The sequence below is a fragment of the Anabrus simplex genome, chromosome 2, assembly GCF_040414725.1.
Source record: "Anabrus simplex isolate iqAnaSimp1 chromosome 2, ASM4041472v1, whole genome shotgun sequence".
NCBI lineage: Eukaryota > Metazoa > Arthropoda > Insecta > Orthoptera > Tettigoniidae > Anabrus > Anabrus simplex.
Genome location: NC_090266.1, coordinates 92075085 through 92097016, shown reverse-complemented (window position 1 = coordinate 92097016; position 21932 = coordinate 92075085). Strand labels below are relative to the sequence as shown.

The 21932-nt window shown below is 39.8% G+C and overlaps 1 protein-coding gene across 1 annotated transcript in view; it reads right to left on the bottom strand.

The window, feature by feature from the left end:
- The window catches only part of LOC136864960 (putative transmembrane protein INAFM2), a 238045-nt gene extending 216512 nt beyond the window's left edge, over window positions 1-21533 (bottom strand). The window contains exons 1-2 of the mRNA XM_067142368.2: window positions 21211-21533; window positions 17048-17337 (exon numbers count right to left, since the gene is read on the bottom strand). Coding sequence (XP_066998469.1) covers window positions 17048-17330 — 283 coding nt within the window. The 5' untranslated portion in view covers window positions 17331-17337; window positions 21211-21533. The remainder of the gene's footprint in view (window positions 1-17047; window positions 17338-21210) is intronic.
- Between the last annotated feature and the right edge of the window lie 399 nt (window positions 21534-21932).

Below are 21932 nucleotides of genomic sequence, written 5' to 3'. Positions count from 1 at the left end.
TTTTTGCTAGCTGCTTTACGTCGCACCGACACAGATAGGTCTTATGGCGACGATGAGACAGGGAAGGGCTAGGAGTGGGAAGGAAGCGGCCGTGGCCTTAATTAAGGTACAGCCCCAGCATTTGCCTGGTGTGAAAATGGGAAACCACGGAAAACCATCTTCAGGGCTGCCGATAGTGGGATTCGAACCTACTATCTCCCGGATGCAAGCTCACAGCCGCGCGCCTCTACGCGCACGGCCAACTCGCCCGGTCAAAAAGAAACTACGCTTCAGATTTTTTTGCAACAGGTAGCCTGCTCTTTTATCTATCAACTGAGATATTAAACATAATCGTATGTTAAATACTCTCTCGGCGATACACGCTTTCTACCCAAACACTGAAAGTGTCTTCAAATTTCTCTTTCTATGTACCCGTTGTCGGGGAATGTAAGTCTACGTAAAAAAATCGGCTGTTTTCACAAAACCACCCGATCATTTCTGTGGGACAGTGGGACATTATTCTAGATATATTATTTTTATTATTATCGAGGAGTATGTGGGGCCCCTTAAAAGCCCTGTACGCCCCTGTCTTCCATTTGATCTCCAGAAAAAGTCTGGAATGATAACTTCTTGAAGACTATGACCTTTTCCTTTTCATTTCTTGCCCTCTATTTATTGCCTAAATGTATGACTACCTATTCTTCTGCTGCTTGTTTGTGGTCGGTACTGGATGTTTCAACACCTAGGCTCGAAGCCAGACAAATTAATCAGACGAGGCTAAAAACTCCGTCCCGATCGATAAACGAACCTCGAACCCTTTGACCGCAGGCCACTCCACTGTCCATTCAGACAAGGAACCGGGAAAATGGATGATATCTCATTTTACCTTACTTTATTTTTGATTTCTCGAGAATATATTTTAAATTTTTTATAACTGTTAGGTTCTACAGTCTGCCGAAACTAATTTTGAATAAAATTTATAAATTACCTGAAAAAGAAACAACTTAATTACCTTTTAATAGTTCTTATTAATTATGTTTTAATAATTAATTAATTTTTATTAAATGATTTCTTTTTCAGATACAATTCTTTTACCAGCGATTCTCTTTGGTAGTTCCAAGGTATTTAGTCTCAGTGATGATAGCTATAATGTCTCTATGCTTAAAAACAAAAACACATAAAATAAAGTAATGTACTTTCCCTTGCAAACTTTGGTATCGTTCCAGCCCCATGAGATAAAAAACAATCAGTGGTTTCCTTCAAGACTGGAGTTCTGTGGAGCAATTGTGTTGTATTTGGAATATTACTGGTTACTTTTCGGAAAAGTATTCTTTATTGAAATTCAGTAAAAATATGTCCCAGGTAATAACTGTAATTCATCGTAATTACTTTATCTTTGTACTTTTCTCATCACTGATTACTACTAATAATAATGACAATGGTGTATAGGCCACAGAGTTTACTCTTCTAAATGAGTGACTATTGTGCTATATGCTGGGTTATACCGGTTGCTATGCGGTGTTATAACAGTGTATTAAGCCCCTTTTTGGGTTAGTGGTTGAGTGTCGGTCGTCGGATCCCAAGATAGCGGACTCAAAAGTGACGAAAAAATTCGGAATTTTGAAGGACAGAAGAAATTTCATCGGTCCTTCATGGCGTATTACAGGTCATTCCAAGAGAGCAGCTCCGGTCTCTCAGGACTGAGAGCGAGTCCCGAAGGAGAACTGAACTGAATTGAATTTATTGACAATTTATATGCCACTGAGGCTCATAGCGTCATTCAGAGAAACACTCAAATGATTTGTGATGTCAGTTAAAAAAGGAAAGGTCAGCAACCCAAGGCATGCATTCTGACGTCGCTAAAGCCACGAAGAGAGAGTGAGTGTGTGTGAAAGAGAGAGAGAGAGAGCGAAGTGAAGGTCAGCCCAGCGCAACATGGGGCTGCATCAGGGCTCCATCAGGGCTCCATAGATCTCAAGTGCTGAGTTGAGGTGGCCTGCCGTACGTACGATGTCGAGATGTAAAATATCTCTGATGAAGCAGAATCTGTCTTGAGACATGTATCAACTGGACATCCTCCATCCTTCTCTGTCCTGAGCATCTTGTTTCAGTTGTTCATAGCTTCTCCCATGTTTGACATCTGTTAACATTCCAAACCTTCTTCTTCCTCTTTCTTTTCTTCCATCTATTTTTCCCTCCATCGCCCTCTGTTGAAGACAATTTCTACGTAGTATGTGACTCAACCAGGATATTTTCCTCTTCCTTATCGTTTTCATCAGGTGTCTTTTCTCTCCTACTTTTGTTAGCACTTTATCTGTTCACATCACTTTTTCCATTCTTCTCTACAACCATATTTCAAAAATTTCCAAATACTCCGTTTCTTTCTTTCTTAATGTCCGTGTTTCAGCTGCATATGACACCACCCTCCACAGAAAACATTTTGCGAACCTCTTTCTTAAATCAGTAGGGATTGCCTTAGATGTCAAAAGCCTTGTCACTTTTCCGAAAACTTCCTTTTCCATAGATATTCTGCTCCTTACTTCTTCTGTACAGTTCCCATTCCATGTTAACGAAGTTCCCAAACATCTGAATGATTTTCCTTGTTCCAATTTCTTACTCTCTAGTGTTATATTAACATCAATCTCCTCCATTCCTGTTCTCATCACCTTAGTCTTCCAAATGTTGATCTTCATTCCGAACTCTTTGCTCACTCTCTCAATATTTTCCAACATTACTTGCATATCTTTTTCTGATTCCGCTGATATCGCCACATCGTCTGCGTCTTTATTGGTTCTCCACCCACTACAACGCCCCGTGCTTTTTCCAGGACCTTCTGTAACAGGTTTTCGGCATATATATTGAACAGAGCCGGTGACATGCAACATCCCTGTCTTACTCCTCTTCCGATACCCACTTCTTCTGTTTCATATTAATTTACTCTAATCATCACTTTCTGATTCTTATACAACTCTTCTATCAGTTTTCTGTCTTTCCAGTCTACACCACTATCTTTCAGAATCCTTATCAGAATACACCAGTTTACCCTGCGAAACGCTGTTTTCCAATGAATGAAACATATATACATTTCCCTATTCACTTCTGACATCATTCCTGCAATCATCCTTAGGCATCCAATTGCTTCTCTGGTTCCTCTTCCCTTTCTAAATCCAAACAGGTCATCTCCCATATTCTCCTTTATTTTATTTTCTGTTATTCTCAGCACTATCTTGGTCACTGGCTTAATAACATGACATATAGAACTAACTGTTTTATAGTCTTTACATTGATTATCTATACATTTCTTCGGCAAGGGAACTTCTGGCCAAATGCCTATGCCGTATATTGTGTTCACCAGATTGGTCAGTCTAACTATTCCTCCATTCCCTAAAGTTACCCGACAATGATTAAAAATCAGACACATTTCGCCTAGCAGTGGCCTGATTCCTCTGTCGTCTGGCGGAGGAACATCCAACGTCGAAATTGACACAGAGACAATCTAAATGGCATCAGTTCAAAATGCCTGTTCACGATAGCTGAGGACATATTATTTTCCGACTCCCTGGCTGAATGGTCAGCGTTGAAGCCTTCGCTTCACAGGGTCCCGGTTTCAATTTTCGGCTGGGTCGGAGATTTTAATCGCGTCTGATTACTTCTTACGGCTCGGGGACTGGGTGTTTATGTCTCTCCCGACACTTTCCTCTTCATATTCCGACAAACACACCACACACTACCCACCACTGCGGAAACATGCAATAGTGATTACATCCCCTCACATCGGGTTGGCGTCAGGAAGTGCATTTTGTCGTAAAACAGGGCCAAATCTGCATGTGCGATACTGTTCACACCCGCGACCCCACAAGTTTGACAAAAGCGGTAGAGGAAGGGGAATAATAATAATGTTTCCGAGTGAGCTGGTCGTTTGGTTAGGGGCGCGTAGCCGTGAGCTTGCATTCGGGAGATAGTGGGTTCGAACCCCACTGACGGCAGCCCTGAAGATGTCTTTCCGTGGTTTCCCATTTTCACACCAGGTAAATGCTAGGGCTGTACCTTAAATAAGGCCACGGCCCCTTCTTTCCCACCCTTAGCCCCTTTTTGTTCCATCGCCGCTATAAGACCTATCTGTGTCAGTGCAATATAAAGCCAATGTTGTTAAAATAATGATCTTATTGGCTTTTTACGTCCCACTAACAACTTTTGCGGTTTTCGGGGACGCCGAGGTGTCGGAATATAGGTCAGCAGGAGTACGTGCCAGCATCTTCAAATACCACCGGACTGAGCCAGGATCGAATATTCCAAGCTGGAGTCAGAAGGCTAGCGCTTCAACCGTCTGAGCCACTCAGATATGCATTATTATTATTATTATTATTATTATTATTATTATTATTATTATTATTATTATTATTATTATTATTATTATTATTATTGTTGTCTGATGTGAAACACTTCATGAATCGTGGTCAACAGCCCTGTGTACTTAATGCATGTGAAGCCGACTGATAACTTCTCCAACTATTGTGTGTGTAATTGTAACTGGGAAGGGAGGAACCGTGATCAACATCGTAGCTTTCGCCTGGAAATTAAGTTATGAAACCATGAAGAACAATTCCGAGGACGGCCGAGAATCCGTATCCCTCCCCTGTAGTGTTCACGAAATCATCAAGCCCATCTCAAATAGTGGCTGAAGTGGACAGCGATCCATGAGAATTTTTTTTTTTTTGCTGTGACTCCGGGAGGTCTGATGGTGACAATGAGAAAGGACAAAGCTAGAACTGGGAAGTAAGTGACAGTGACCTTAATTAAGGTACAGATTGGTGTGAAAATAGAAAACCATCCTCAGTTTTGCCGAAAGGGAGGTGAGAACCCATCATTTCTTGAATCCAAGTTAAGAGGGCTTGAAAAGCGTAGCCAAATCTGTCGGTATGGTAACATCTAGCCTTTGATAATATTACAAATAAGCTGACTTCCCAGGATATACCTCTGAAAGGCTTGTAAAATTATTGTGAAATGAAATCATAACAGCCACATGATTGTAACCACAAGCCGAGGAAGACTGTTGGTGACGAAGAATGGCCACTTTTCCAATTGAGCTCTGCTACTTGGAAACAAGGCTAAAAGTGCCATGACTGGCGAGATATTTCTGTGTGTTGCTAGTTTACCACCAATGACATCAGATTTATATCTAACTGTATAGTGAATTTGCTTTCGATTATTATATGGAAATGTTCGAACCCCACTGTCAGCAGCCCAGAAGTTGGTTTTCCGTGGTTTCCCATTTTAACACCAGGCAAATGCTGGGGATGTACATTAATTAAGAACACGGCCGCTTCCTTCGCACACCTTTCCTATCCCATCGTCGCCATAAGACATCTAGAAATCGAAACCAACTTAGGTCTGCATAATGTTGACGTTGCTTTATATTTTTTCATTCATAGCGGGTCGGACATTTAAAATAATGTCAAATAGAACCACTGCTTTATATTATTCAGTGAATAAGGAAGGTACAGACATTTTCTTATGATCCAATGAGACCCTCCCCGATAGATTCTTCATAAAGAATATGTTGACATGAGATTAGATATTTGAAGCAAATCAGCCAGCCGTGTGCCAACGAATGGAACCTGGATCATATTTATGAAAACGTATTTACTGTCGACCCGTGCGGATGGACTCTTAAGAGGCTTTCCGGTAATTTATCAGTGATCACATGTGAATGTAGATCGGATGAAAAGTCAAGATGCAGGTCTCACCAAGAGGAAAAATCCTCATGGGGAGTACTGTAAGTACCTGGGTGATATAAGAAATTATCTCCATTGGGGTAATCATATTAACGAGGTTTTTAAGAAAGGTTACTGATCCCTTCGCATGGTTATGGGAGTATTTATGGTTTGTATTAATGATGCAAAGGAGAGGGCATATGAGTCTCTGGTAAGACCCCAACTAGAGTATTGTTCCAGCGTATGGGACCCTCATCAGGATAACTAGATTCAAGAACTGGAAAAAATCCAAAGAAAAGCAGCTCGATTTGTTCTGGGTGATTTCCGACAAAAGAGTAGCGTTACAAAAATATTGCAAAGTTTGGGCTGGGAAGACTTGGGAGTAAGGAGACGAGATGCTTCGAGCTGTCAGTGGAGAGTTGGCGTGGAATGACATAAATAGACGAATGAGCTTTGGTGGAGTTTTTAAACGTAGGAAAGATAATATGAAGATAAAGTTGAAATTCAAGAGGACAGATTGGGGCAAATATTCATTTATAGGACGAGGAGTAAGAGATTGGAATAAATTATCAAGGGAAATGTTCGATACATTTCCAAGTTCTTTGACAATGTTTAAGGAAAAGCTAGACAATAATTGATATTAAATCTGACACCTGTGCGACATCCCTAACTGCAGATCATTGATGACTGATGACGATGATTGAACTACAAAGTACGTGTTAACTATATTTTCCTTTACTTTTCTGGGTGAAGTAGAGTACTGAAGGTATAGCCCTACATACCGTATCCAGGTCGTGTTGTAATGCCAAAATAAAAGCCTTCAAAAATACTAAGTTCAGACTGTAGTTTAAAGGTTGTGGATTCTGATTTCCAAAGGGATGCATTTTTTGCAGGACCATAACGCATCTCTTAACTCAAAAGTAAATGCTGCAGGCAATATCACTGTATATTCATCTGGCTCCATGGCTGAGTTGTGAGTAGATTTGCCTTCCGGGCACCAGCTTCGACTCCCGGTGGGGTGGTGGGATTTCACACGTACCGTAAGTGGTTAATTCCTTTTTTTAGAACTTGCTTTACGTCGCACCGGCACGGGCAGGTCTTATGGTGACGATGGGAGAGGAACGGGCTTGGAGTGGGAAGGAAGCGGCCGTGGCCTTAATTAAGGTACAGTCCTAGCATTTGTCTGATGTGAAAATTGAAAACCACGGAAAACCACCTTCAGGGCTGCCGACAGTGGAGTTCGAAGCCACTATCACCCGGATGCAAGCTCACAGCTGCATGGCCAACATACACGGAAGACCGAGCGAGTTGGCCGTGCAGTTAGGGATGAGCAGCTGTGAGCATTCATTCGGGAGATAGTGGGCTCGAATCCCACCGTCGGCAGCCCTGAAGATGGTTTTCCGTGGTTTCCTATTTTCACACTAGGAAAACTGTCCGCTGCCATCACAGTCCTAACCCGTTCCCATCCTTCCTTCGCTGAAAACCTATGATGTGTTAGTGCCACGTTGAACACCTAGCAAAAAGTGAAAAACATATAAACGGCAAACGCCACGCACCCTCATTGAAAGGTCGGCCTTATAAGGTCTGCATCCGACTGTAATAGCCACGCGAAATTATTTGCATTTTATCCTGAAACCAACAAACCCGCGCAGCTTCAACGTCGTCTACAGTACACAATCCTAAAGTAAGCTGTTTTTTTAAGTTGAAAATATTAGATTAAATAAATTTAACTTTTAAAAAAGAAATCAAAAGCCGAGCATTTTATAAAATATTGTACTGTATTTAAAAAAGCTCTACAGCCGGTATGTTTCCTGGAGAGTTTGACTGTGAAAATAGACGATATTTCGAACATAAGAGGTATATTGTTGTAACGATTCATTAACATTTCCAAGACTCTTCGTAATGAGTAAAGAGATGTCTTCCAAGGCTCGCGGATGTTTACACTCCAGAATGCATCGTGTTGAGTAACGTGTGGGTGTTGTTTAGCTTACAAGCCCTGTCTCTCATCCCGCACTGGAACTGAGCTTTAGCAGGCAACCTTATGGCTTCCTTTCTTTGCGGGCTTTCATCCTTGTGTGTCACCAGGTTGCATAACACTTACGTCATGGCTCAAAATCAATGTCTTCTTCTAGAGTTAGTACTTCATGGTTCTAATTTGCTCTAAGCTAGGCTGACTAGAAATGATCGTATGCCAAGTACACAAAATTAGCTATTAACCTCTTCACACACTAACCCGATGAAGGTAAACAAAAGTTCTTTTAACTCTCTTTCTTAACGCTTAATGGTTTAAATTTAGCATTAGGGTAATAATAATAATAATAATAATAATAATAATAATAATAATAATAATAATAATAATAATAATAATAATAATAATAATAATAATAATAATGCTACTGTTCGACTCCTTGGTTGAGTGGTCAGCGTTGAGGCCTGTGGTTCAGAAAGTCCCGGTTTCGATTCCTGACCGGGTCGGGGATTTTGATTGCGTTTGATTAATTCATTTCACTCGGGGAATGAGTATTTGTGTTTGTCCGAATGCCTTACTTTTCATTTTCAGACAACAAACTACACTACCAACCACCACGGAAACACGCAATAGTGATTACATCCCTCCATTTAGGGTTGGCGTCAGGAAGGGCGTTCGGCCGTAAAACAGGGCCAAATCAACATGTGCGACACAATTCGCACCCGCGATCCCATAGGTGTGGGAAAAGCTGTAGATTATTTTTTCTTTTTTCTTTCTCTCTAATCTGTTTACCGTCCAGGGTTGGTTTTCCCCTCGGAATCAGCGAGGGATCCCACCTCTACCGCCTGGAGCGTGAGACTTTGGGTCGAGGGATGTAACTAGGGAGAAGGACCAGTGCTTCGCCCAGGCGGCCTAACCTGCTTACTGAGCTGGGGTCTTGCAGGGGGATGGGAAGATTGAAAGGAATAGACAAGGAAGAGGGAAGGAAGCGGCCGTAGCCTTAAGTTAGGTACCATCCCGGTATTTGCCTGGAGGAGGAGTGGGACACCACAGAAAACCACTTCGAGGATGGCTGAGGTGGGAAACGAACCCCCTTTATTCAGTTGACCCAGCCCTTGTAACACTTTTCAAATTTCGTGGCAGGGCCGGGAATCGAATCCGAACCTCCGGTGGTGGCAGATAATCATGCTAACCACTACACCAGTGAGGCGGCTATGCGGTAGAATAATAATAATAATAATAATAATAATAATAATAATAATAATAATAATAATAATAATAATAATAATAATAATAATAATAATAATAATAATAATGCTACTGTGTTTGTGCCTCAATATTTACTTCAAGATTTTCGGAGAGTCCTCCTCTGTGGTGTAGTGGTTAGCGTGATTAGCTGCCACCCCCGGAGGCCCGGGTTCGATTCCCGGCTCTGCCACGAAATTTGAAAGTGGTACGAGGGCTGGAACGGGGTCCACTCAGCCTCGGGAGGTCAACTGAGTAGAGGTGGGTTCGATTCCCACCTCAGCCATCCTGGAAGTGGTTTTCCGTGGTTTCCCACTTCTCCTCCAGGCGAATGCCGGGATGGTACCTAACTTAAGGCCACGGCCGCTTCCTTCCCGCTTCCTTGCCTATCCCGTCCAATCTTCCCATCCCTCCACAAGGCCCCTGTTCAGCATAGCAGGTGAGGCCGCCTGGGCGAGGTACTGGTCATACTCCCCAGTTGTATCCCCCGACCAAGAGTCTGAAACTCCAGGACACTGCCCTTGAGGCGGTAGAGGTGGGATCCCTCGCTAAGTCCGAGGGAAAAAACCGAACCTGGAGGGTAAACAGATGATGATGATGATGATGATGATGATTTTCGGAGAAATCGAAGTGCCGAAATTTTGTCCTGCACTAGTTCTTCTACTTGCCAGTACATCCATCGACACGAGTGACGTATTTGAGCACTTCAAATACACCGGACTGAACCGTAATCGAACCCGCCAACTTGAGCTCAAGAAGCCAGCGCTCTAACGTCTGAGCTACTCATCCTTACAAGAGGAGTTTCACACAACCGGTGTGACAGATGTTGGACATGTGTACACCCCGATGATCAGAGTGAATTGTAATATTTTGGAACGTATTATTGAAACAGAGCTTCCTTGGCTCAGGCGGCAGCGCGCCAGCCTCTCATCGCTAGGTTCCGTGGTTCAAATCCCGGTCACTTCCTTCGAGATTTGTGCTGGACAAAGCGGAGGCATGACAGGTTTTTCTCCGAGTACTTCGGTTTTCCCTGTCATATTTCATTCCAGCAACACTCTCCAATATCATTTCATCTGTCAGTCATTAATCTTTGCCCCAGTGGAGTGCGACAGGTTGTGGTAGCCGGCACAATTCCTTTCCTCGCCGCTAGACGGAGACTTCATATTAATTTCATTCCTAACCGGTCGAATGACGGGAAACAGGCTCCTAATTTTAATTTTAATTATTGAAATAATCTGCCTCTGTGGTGCAGTGGTTAGTGTTTATCAGCCACCACCGGAGACCCGGGTTCAATTCCCGTCTCTGCCACGAAATTTGAAAAGTGGTACGAGGGCTGAAACGGGGTCCACTCATCCTCTGCAGGTCAACTGAGTAGAGAGGGGGGGGGGGGGGGAGGTGGTCGATTCCCACCTCAGCCATCCTAGGAGTGGTTTTCCGTGGTTTTCCACTTCTCCTCCAGGCAAATACTGAGACGGTACCTAACTTAAGGCCACGTCCTGTCCTCTTCCTTGTCTATCCCTTCCAACTTTTCCATCCCCCCACAAGGCCCCTGTTCAGCGTAGCAGGTGAGGTCACCTGGGTGAGGTACTGGTCCTTTTCCGCAGTTTCATCCCCGGCTCAAAGTCTCACGCTCCAGGACACTGCTCTTGAGGCGGTAGAGGTGAGGTCCCTTGTTGAGTCCGAGGATAAAAACAAATCCTGGAGGGTGAACGGAATAAGAAAGAAAGAAAGAAAGAAAGAAAGAAAGAAAGAAAGAAAGAAAGAAAGAAATATGAGCGAAAGAAGAAGAAAGTTTATTTAAACAATTGCATCGAATGAGTTCATTAAGAGGTAGGATGTGAGAATAATATCTGGCAATTTTAACAACTAATGTATAGTTCAATGGCTGACTGGTTAGCTTGCTGGTCTTTGATCTTGAATTTGATTCCCGGCCGGGTCGTGGATTTTACCTTTCACTGGTTAGTTGCTCTGGTTCGAGAACTCGAGATTTCGTAGTAAGAAGGGTCTCATTGTTACAGACACGCAGATTACTCAAGGGTACCAACTCGAAAGACCTGCACAAGGATTCACCGGAGGCCATACGTTATTATTAAATAAAACACTTAAAAGGCATTCAAATGAAGGCTGAAGGTATCCAGTACCGGTCCACCACCTTGACATTACTAGATATTTCCCTTCAACATCATCTTGCTGTCGTGTAAGCCGCTACTGATGCAGTCTACACTCATGAACTCAGGCGTTCACACCGACCAAATCTATATATATATAAAATAAGAGTTTTGTCTGTACATTGCTCAGATTTTGAAAATAATGGTATTTCTGTATCGGTCATGTCCACAGTAACAAAGAAATGCATATTTTACTTTTCCGTAATGTCTGTCTGCCTGTCTGTCTGGCTGTATGTATGTACACGCATCACGAGAAAACGGCTGAAGAAAATTTAGTGAAAATCGGAGTGTAAAGTCGGATGATGAACCACTACAATCTAGGCTATAAATTATTTTCTCACGCTGAGTGAAATGGTAGTTTAGGGGAAGGCCTGAAGTTTAATTCTCAAATATTTATGTTATTAGTGGTCGCGTCTTAATGAAAATCGGTATGCAAAGTCGGGGTAATAATTCGATATAATCCAGGCCATAAATACTTATATTCACGCTGACTGAAATGGCAGTTTAGGGGAATGCCTAAAATTTAATTCTCAAATATGTATTTTATTACTGGCCCTATCGATAAATACTACATAACTAAAGTCATATAGAATTAAATTTCCGATCATTTACGTCTTATACATTATCACCGTACCGGCCATGATAACACAGATATTCATGAATTTGAATTTTTGTTGATAAGTCCATATCAAGGACGAGCCACGAGAAAAAGTGTTAACAGGATTTAATGTAAATTGGTATGTAAAGTCGGGGAATAAGGAACTACAGTCTAAGCTATAAACAATTTTATTCATCCTGGATAAAATGGTAGTTTAGGGGAAGGTGCCTAAAATTTAATTTTTAAACACGTTATTGGACCTATCGAAAAGTACTACATAACAAAAGTTATAGAGAATACAATTTCCGATCATTCATGTTTTATTCAGTTTAACCGTAGCGACTGTAAGAGTGGTATTTCAAAAACTAAATGCGAAGGCCTGCAATATCGAAAGCGCATAACTTTGATCAACAATAACATTGCATTGACCATTGTTTGTTGTGATGTTCTTTGCCTTATGCTGGGTACCGAGTATAACAGCCTGACTGAATATTGGCGGGAAATAACTGGGGAGTTAGAAATCTTTCTTCTTTAGCATGCCATTCCTCTGGTTCATACATTTTCTGATACTGCTGGCGGGTATTCCAGCTATTCGATCCCTACTCTGAAGCGTCTTTTTGAATGAGCAGTGTGCATACTTATGGCAGAGGCTCATTTAGTAGTAGTAGTATTATGACCTTGTCTAGAATTACAATTTATGCCTATTGCAAATTATAGCACCATAATTCACTAAATAACTCAAAATTCAACCCTAAAAAGAGCCGTTTATAAGAAAAACTTCTTCCTCTTCACTTTTATTAAATTCTACATTCATAGTCAGATTTTTCCGCCGCCAGTGTAATGAACTGAGTTTTTCCGACTCACCGGGTACTCCTAGGAAGCAGATTAGTAAAAGGGCATAGATTTTTCCCTGGGACTCTCCACTCTTCACCCTCAGAAAATAAAAGTGTTCACGGCTCACGGCTCTCTGAGGCCTGGTCATTCCAGCTCTGGAACTTTGGACTGTTAGATCGGCAGCATACTACTGTTCGTTAAAAGTGAGAAAATGTGTGGTTTTTCATATGATCCAGTGTTTCATATAATAGCTTTGATTTTAATCGCGACATTCCTGCTGGCGTCATTATAATGATTTATGTTGATTTCAGCTGGGAAAACCACTAATGCAGTCTTTCTGAGGATGTAAAAAAGAAAGGGGGGAAGTGAGAGCCTGCCATTATAATGAAAATTCCTCAACTTGATTGTGACATGGTAGGCAAGAGGGCCTACCATTACAATGAAAATTCCCTAACCCGGTCTTCACATACAAAAAGACGTTTGGTGACTTCCCTGTCGCGTTTCTTGAGTAACGTTAAGAGCTATGCAATTCATTAAAATCTTACTCACAATGTGTACACTACCTAACCTAGAATTCTGGACACAATATAGAATTCCGTAGCGAAGCACGGGTACATCAGCTAATAATCAAGAAGTGCAGGTGCGCATATGTGTTCTTTCGTCTGAAAATGGTAAACACTCCAGGTCTAAAGTGATAGGCAGTTATTTTCTTACTGTTGGACTACATTTCGCTTTGCCACCCACACTGCGAAGATTAATCTTTTGCCGATCATCTAAATAGTAAACACCCACTCGATATCGTTCGCATATGCCACTGTTTACTTATCCGATATTATCTGATAGGATGAAAATAAAATGTTAAACAATCACGCTATGAAATATACCGATAGTGACTTTCACGATGAGACCATATGAATGTTGACAGTAGGTAAAGTTATAGCAAATTGCAAAAAAATACTGCCGTCATAGAATAAAAACTACCAGCAGAAAAAGGAAATGTGTAGTAATAACAGTGAAGAGGACAGTTAAGAATGTATTTTCTTGTGAAGACAAATGCAAGTTATGTAGCTTTATGTATTCATCAGCTTGTTTGGTGATATAATGACGGATCTCAATAATTATTAACATAATTAATGACTTCGTTGATATTTAAACATAATTCTAAGCGTGTTTTATAAAAATAATATTTCCTTTACATGTGATATTTTGGTTGTTACAGAAATGATATATTTTTTAGCATTAATATATGGAATATCAACAATTTGCATTTTATAAATGTTTATTTTGTTTCTGCTAGAAAGTTTAAGATTTACAGTTACGTTAATTTCACACTATGCCCTCGATATATTTTATTTCATGTAGGATTAAATCATACATTTCATTAATAATAAAAATATACTCAGATAAAGAGCATCCATTATTACTATTTGCATTGAGAGACCGTTCAGTTTGGTGATGTTCGGTGATTTTCATAAGTAATTATTCAACCTTGTAGTAATGAATGGATCTTACCTGGGTCTGCCAAATTTGCTTTTTAGGGACCAATTTTACAGGTATTTAACTATAATTCTGATATGAAACATTACAGTTGTGAGGTTACTACGCGAAAGTGAAGAAAAAGTGCTCAGATAACCCAGAAAAACGTGATTTCGATCCCCCTTAAGGAAACCGAGAAATGAAAATTTGCGAATGAACTTCTAGGTCTGGAGAGTCACATAGTATGAGGTACATATTAATTCCCTGGGGAAGAGGTAACCGTTCTACTCACATATTGACGAGGTTATGGAAAGTGAGAGTCCTTATCTTGTAGTCCTCCAAGGGTCCTCCATAGCCTATAAGGAGGTGACTTTGTTTACGATTCTTGCAAGTTAGAGTTATATTTCATTATCTCCATTTCTGTGGTGACGCATAACTTTCATTTAAGGCATTGAACGGTGGATGTTCCACAAAATAACACTTTAATAGGCACAATTTATACAAATTTAATAAATAGGTACCGGTTTCGATTCCCTTTCAATCTTCCTCAACTTATACAATACATTAAATAAGAAGAAATTAAATTTAAAACACACATCACAAAAGAAATGCCTAAAAAAGAAGCTCGATTTAACCTCATCATAGTTTGTGTCATATAAACATTAAAAATTGCTTTCTTGAAGTCGAAATTGTCTGGATGAAAGTGTGTGCACTCTTCATTTTCTAACGTGTGCTTGAACAGAATTTGTGGAGTTTCTTGTGGGGGTAACGTCGTTCATTCGTGATCCCGTGAGATTTTATAGTGATTGCAAACCCTTCTTCGGGAAGATACACTGCTTGCCGTTCAGCTTTCACAAAAGTTTAAACACACCATTGACCTGGCACATTAAACACACTATCTACTTAAAAAAATGACATATACTGAGGGCAATCAAATAGTTGTTTAGAGTTAATATACCGTCTTGAAGGGTTACAGAGGTTGGAATTGTACCTCTTATGTACCTCTATAACCCTTCAAGACGGTATATTAACTGTAAACAAATGTTCTATCGCCCTCAATATATAGCATTTTGTATTTAAAAAAAATAGTGTTATTAACGTGCCAAATCAGTGGTGTGTTTTAACTTTTGTGAAAGCTTAACGGCAAGCATTGTAACAAGGGGTTTGCGATCACAATATAACCTCACAGGATCACGAAACAACGACGTTACCCCTAAAGACAATTCCACAAATTCTGTTCACGCACACGTTAGACATTTTAAGAAAGTCTTTAATCAAATGAAGAGTACACACACTTTCATCCAGACAATTTTGACTCCAAGAAAACTATTTTTAATATGTTTATGAGACAAAAACTATTATGAGGTTAAATCAAGCTTTTTAAGGCATATTTTTTGTAATGTGTGTTTTAATCTTGGGAATCGAAACCGGTACTTATTTATTTAATTTGTACAAATTGTACATATTAAAGTGCTGATTGGTGGAGCATCCATCGTTTAATGTCTTATATGAAATTCAAGTTAGAATACAGAATGATCAAAACTGACGAAAGCAAGAAATTATACATGCGAATAGTATGCTCTTATTGAAAGCCACATCTCTTACAGGATACATGTCTGGGCGTGCTGTAATAAACAACGATTTGAAAAGGTAGAGGTCCTTATGAAGAGAGTAGTAAAAATAATTTTCAAACTGCCCATTCTGGCAACGACTAAAGGTTTTTATAAGCATTGTAATATATTATACCGAGCTCGATAGCTCCAGTCGCTTAAGTGCGACCACTATCCAGTAATGGGGAGATAGTGGTTTTCCCATTTTCACACCAGGCAAATGCTGGGGCTGTACCTTAATTAAGGCCACGTCTGCTTCTTTCCTACTCCTAGCCCTTTCTTGTCCCATCGTCGCCATAAGATTTATCTGTGTCGGTGCGAAGTAAAGCAACTTGTAAAAAAAGTAATATATTATCACTTCCAAATCTCCGCATAAAGACTTCTATAAAATTCAAAATAAATTAGTCCGCACAAACATATCAATAATTACTAATTCACAGATTCATAATTATGAAACAAGAATTATTTATAACATTCACTACAGTCGGATTCATTCTACAAGTTATGGTCAAAATTATCTTAGACATTTTTCTATAACTATGTAAAACTCACTTACAAAAATATAAAAATGTTACCAACTTTATCTATTTCCAAGATCAATATAACTGAATACCTAAAGAAGTATGTTTATGTTTAGGAAGCTTTATCCTAACTTATCTATTACATCATGTTACATTATATATTTACTCTATTTTATTTTGTAATTACATTGTAATTGATCTGTATTGCACCAAAGAGAGCCTTGGCTCAGGTGCCTATGTTGAAATTAATAAAAAGTAAAATAAAAATTATTATTCTATGGAACCGATCAGACGTTTAAGCCCACGTTGTGAAATGACAGAATTTCTGTTTACACCAATACTTATTTCCATCAATTCCTAATAACTTGTCTCTATAAATAAATAAATAAATAAATAAATAAATAAATAAATAAATAAATAAATAAATAAATAAATAAATAAATAAATAAATAAATAAATAATTAAATAAATAAATAAATAAATAAATAAATAGTCAGAATTGCTGTTATCAGCATATAAGCCTAAATTAGAAATCTGGTCTCCGAACGGTGCAGACACCTGGGTCTATTGCGGAGCGTTCATTAACGAAGGCAACTTTTAAAGTTGAGTTCGGAACGAAAGCATTTTTGTTCTTGCAATTTGCTTTACGTCGGCACGGACCAGACAGCAGACAGGTCTGGTGTGAAAATGGTAAGCCACGAGAAACCATCTTGAGGGCTACCTGCAGTGGGGATCGAACCCACCCACTAGGCCTATCTCTTGAATACAAGCTGATGGCTGCGAGACTCAAACAGCGCAGCCGCTTCCTCAGTTGTAACGTAAGTACTCAGGCTCTTTTTAGAGGTTATATAACGTTATTCATCACTAGGTTCTAGTTTATATAAATACAGAATAGCAAGTTGGTGTAATGGTATTTTACTGCCAGGTACTCACCTTCTGATGTGATATTGGAGTAAAACTGCGAGTAATTGAATGGATCAGCTATCCTCCTGCTGGTCCGAGGACCTCCAGGAGATTTGGGGTCCCACAAGAAGACGTAATAGAGTGATAACATGATAGCGGCCAGGGATACGGACAGCACGTATGCCATGACAGTCAGCACTCGAATTATCTTGCGTTTTGGTTTTGGTTTCTCTAGCTTGTCCGAGGTTCCTCCCTCTGCATCAGCGGGCACGTCCGCGCCGACTGCGGCACCGTCACTTGATCTGTCGCTCATGGTTCACCTAAACAGAAAGTTTCATATTTTGATTTAATCGAGTGTTCATATATGTAAAGAAAGAAAAAGCACTTAACACTTAATGGACAATGCACTGTTCAATATTTTTCAAAACATGCCGAAGAGGGATTAATTCACTACTTATCACGTGAGAGAGACTGATCGCTTCGCATCAAGTAGAAATCAGTCCATTGGTAAAGAACACTACAACGTATTCGAAATGCTGTCGACCTCTGCATAATATGCATGGAACACTGACACGAGGAACTGAGTTTTAGTTCAATTGATCGTAGAACACTCAACTTACACGTATGTCTTCAATGTTTAATTTTGGCCTTAAACAGTGTAATTTGAAATTATACTAGTCATAGTGTCCGCCTCTGTGGTGTAGTGCTTAGCGTGATTAGCTGCCATCCCCGGAGGCCCGGGTTCGATTCCAGGCTCTGCCATGAAATTAGAAAAGTGGCACGAGGGTTGCAACAGGGTCCATTCAGTCTCAGCCATCCTCGAAGTGGTTTCCCACTTCTCCTACAGGCAAATAAATTGCGGGATGGTATTTAACTAAGGCCACGGCCGCTTCCTTCCCTGTCCCTTCCAATCTTCCCATCCCTCCACAAGGGCCCTGTTCAGCATAGCAGGTGAGGTCACCTAGGCGAGGTGCTTGTCCTTCTTCCTAGTTGTATCCCCCGAGCCAAAGTCTCACGCTCCAAGATACTGACCTTGAGGTGGTAGAGGTGGGATCCCTCGCTGAATCCGAGGGATAAACCAACCCTAGAGGGTAAACAGATTAAGGAAGAAAGAAAGACTAGGCATGAGAATGAAAACCTACAACCTGTTTTCCAGTCAGTGACCGGGTCAGGGATGGAACGAATGAAGCCCCCATCTTGCGGCGAGGATAGGAATTGTGCCGGCTGCCGAGGCCTGTCGCACTTTTCTGGGGCAATGACTAATTACTGACAGATGAAATAAAATTATATTGGAGAGTGTTGCTGGAATGAAAGATGACAGGAAAAACCGGAGTACCCGGAGGAAAACCTTTCCCGCCTCCGCTTTGTCTAGCACAATTCTAATATGGAGTAACCGGGATTTGAACCACGGAACCCAGCGCGGAGAGGCTCACGCGCTTCCGCCTGAGCCACGGAAGGTTCACTAGTGGTATTACTGACAATTTATAAACTGTTCTAAAAATATCTTGGCACATATATTGCACAAACGATTGTAATTTATTGTAATCATACCGAGTGAATTGGCTGCGCGGTTCGGGCTTGTAGCTCTTCGTCTTCAGAGCAGTGGAAAGTCAAAGCTTCCACCATCCGTGACCCCGGCGCTAAGTGGAATAGAGTGGTTAACTCTACAACTAGCCTGGTGCTCATTTTTGTGTAGGCTGAGTGAACCTCACGACCATGGGAATCTCCAGAAGTTGAAAACTCGATTTTAAAATTGCGGCTTTCTGACGGCGAATCCAACCCATGTCTTTCCGGATGAACCGAGCTCGCCTTTACGAACTAGACTAGGCAGTCGCGTTATGATCATGTATCGACATTATTTTATACTGATTTTTTCCAAATTGTGCCAGTCACGTGGCGAAAGTGTAATGTGCCTGCCTTTAACCCGAAAACCACGGGTTCGATTCACGACCACTCCAAGAATTTTAATTGTGAACTGAGTGCTGGAACGGGGTTCGTTCTGCCTCATGAGGCCAGCTGAAAAGCTGCGTGATTTGTGAAGCAGCGGACCCGGTCTCCCATTTTCACACTAACCTATATTACAGGTTTGAGTCCTTTCCAAAATCAGTGCTGCCGAAATCTACTTAGGCCTACCGTACCGATATGTTAGAGGTATGCTAAGCAACTAGCGAGAGAAGCCAAAATAACTGTAAGAAATGTGTAATAATAATAATAATAATAATAATAATAATAATAATAATAATAATAATAATAATAATAATAATAATAATAATAATAATAATAATGCTATTGTTTTTACGTCCCAATAACTACTTTTGACGGTTTTTGGAGACTTAAAGGTGCTGGAATTTTGTCCCGCAGGAGCTCTTTCACGTGCCAGTAAATCTACCGACACTAGGCTGACGTATTTGAGCACCTTCAAATACCACTCAGCCCGATGAGAGAATGAGAAAAATTGCAAGACGTGTATCTCATAACCAGTGTCAATTTTTATGTGACTATTTCATGACACTCATCCGCATTCGTACTGTAACTTACTGGGGTATGTTTATAAACTGTGTCCACCTTAAGTTGTATTTTGCACCATCTGTATTGCTACTTGAGCCCGTTCTGTGCAGCGTTAAGACTATACTCACTACTGCTGTCGTAAACATATATTGCAGGTGGAATTATTTCCATAGTTAAAGTGCTTAAATAATAATAATAATAATAATAATACCGCAAGAAGGCCAGAATGATGCATTTTGGGATACTTTTCTAGTCAACAATGATTTATAGTTCTAGTCTGATCCCTTTTAAATACTCAGACATCAGAATCGAACTACACTTTCACGCAAGTAAATTGACCTACGAACCTCAATATATCCTACTTTGGTGAATGAAATTCTGAGAGTGTGATGAATGACTCCGACTGGATTGCTTGTATATCTGTTTCTGACAAATGAGTGTACTGAAAGCGTACAGACACGAACGAAGTAGTACAATTATCTCCACATGCAACTAATGAAACTCAAACCTTAACATACATACGTAGAGAGAGAAATTAAATCTTTACTCATATGTTGTGTAGCTCCATACTGCGGTGAAACATCAAATTCATAATTCACTCAGAGTTAAATTACTCTATTTAAGAGAGGGCTGAGATTAAACCATAATTGTAACGAGCAGTAATTATTATTATTATTATTATTATTATTATTATTATTATTATTATTATTATTATTATTATTATTAATATTATTTCAAATGTTATATAATTTACTGATGGTCGTAATATCGAAAGAATCTAAAGATATACTGTACATTACGAGGCACCCATATGACGAAATTTAATGCAGCATTAATTAATTACGCATGGTATTATTAAATTATTCTTTGGTGAATTATAGGCGCTAATTCTAAAGTCATATAATTGTCACAATTACAAATCATGACAAATTTCTGAAGGACGGAGGAGCGCAAATGAGAATATTTGCTAGAAGAATAATTGATATTTAAATATTTACCAATATCCCCTAACGACAGATTTCTTAATATAGTGACAGAGGTAGAAAGTAAAAGAATGAATTCACATCAATGATTGACAAGAAAGAGTTTCATTCACAACTACGTTATCAATAACTCTTCTAATGATGTTGCGTAGATATTATATTCTTTGCAGATGATTGTTATATTTGATAGTTTTGAGTGAGACAGCAAAGCGAATTCACCTAAATGGTGTATTCATTTAGGAGGAATATCTTCAAATATTACCTCACACATGAGTACCTTAAGTTCTGATATATTTACAGTAGTATGTATATATCCACTTGTTTTTTTATGGTGTACGTCGTACTAAATATTAACGCCTTTATGCTTAGGTTCAAACTTGAAAATTGTTGAAAGAACGAAATACTTTTACTGGAGATCCAGTGAGCCACATACGGCATCGAGATAACTTCAACATTAATCTGCAGAATTTTTGCTGCACTGCGCAATAATAGTACTATTTTTCTTCATATTATTAATAATAGTTTTAATATATGACTTAATAATAATAATAATAATAATAATAATAATAATAATAATAATAATAATAATAATAATAATAATAATAATAAATTAAGTTTAATCAACACTTAATGTAAATAAAAAATGCTAAATCTAACTTAAGAAGAATTATTTATAAGAATCTTACGAACAGTAAGCCATACCTTTCGTATCAATAGCGTGAAATTCACTCTCCTACTAATAACGCTAAAAGGAAAGATTTCTACTTTTCGACCAAGTTTCCATATTTCGAAAAGTAGCAAACGTATGTTAGAACTGTAGATAGGAACTACAAATGAGCCGTTGAACTGCTTTGAAAACTAGTTGATGCAAGTATTTTGTAAAATATATTTGACTACTTAGAACACCTAGATATTATGCAGTGCCCTCTGCTACTGTCAGTAAGAAAAGATTCCCGACTGCCTGATATCGTGTGCCATCTTAGACTCTATCACCGAACCTTTCTTCGTAGGCAACGCGACGCCAAGGTGGGCGACACTGAGACGCTGGCGGGACGGCAGCGTGCTCAAGTGGCGCTCTCAGGCGTCCTCATGCGCGCATGCCTGCCAGACTAGACCACTACCATCTAAGATAATCTCAAGAGCTCAACTTGGTCTTGTGAAACCATAAAAATGTTCAGCTTATTGAATCGATTCTAGAGTCAGCAAAGATTTCGAACTAAATGGTAACCCCACACACTGCTATCAACAATCAGTAGAAGGACTCGGATTGCAGACTATTTTGATATCCAACCCAAGGAAAGTCAGAAAGCAAGATGTAAAACTTAAGGCCTCTTACTACGATGGTTTGAATTCAAACGAACGAGAGCAGGTGGAACCAACTTGGGAAATGGTTAATTGTCATCTTTACCATCGCCACCTACATC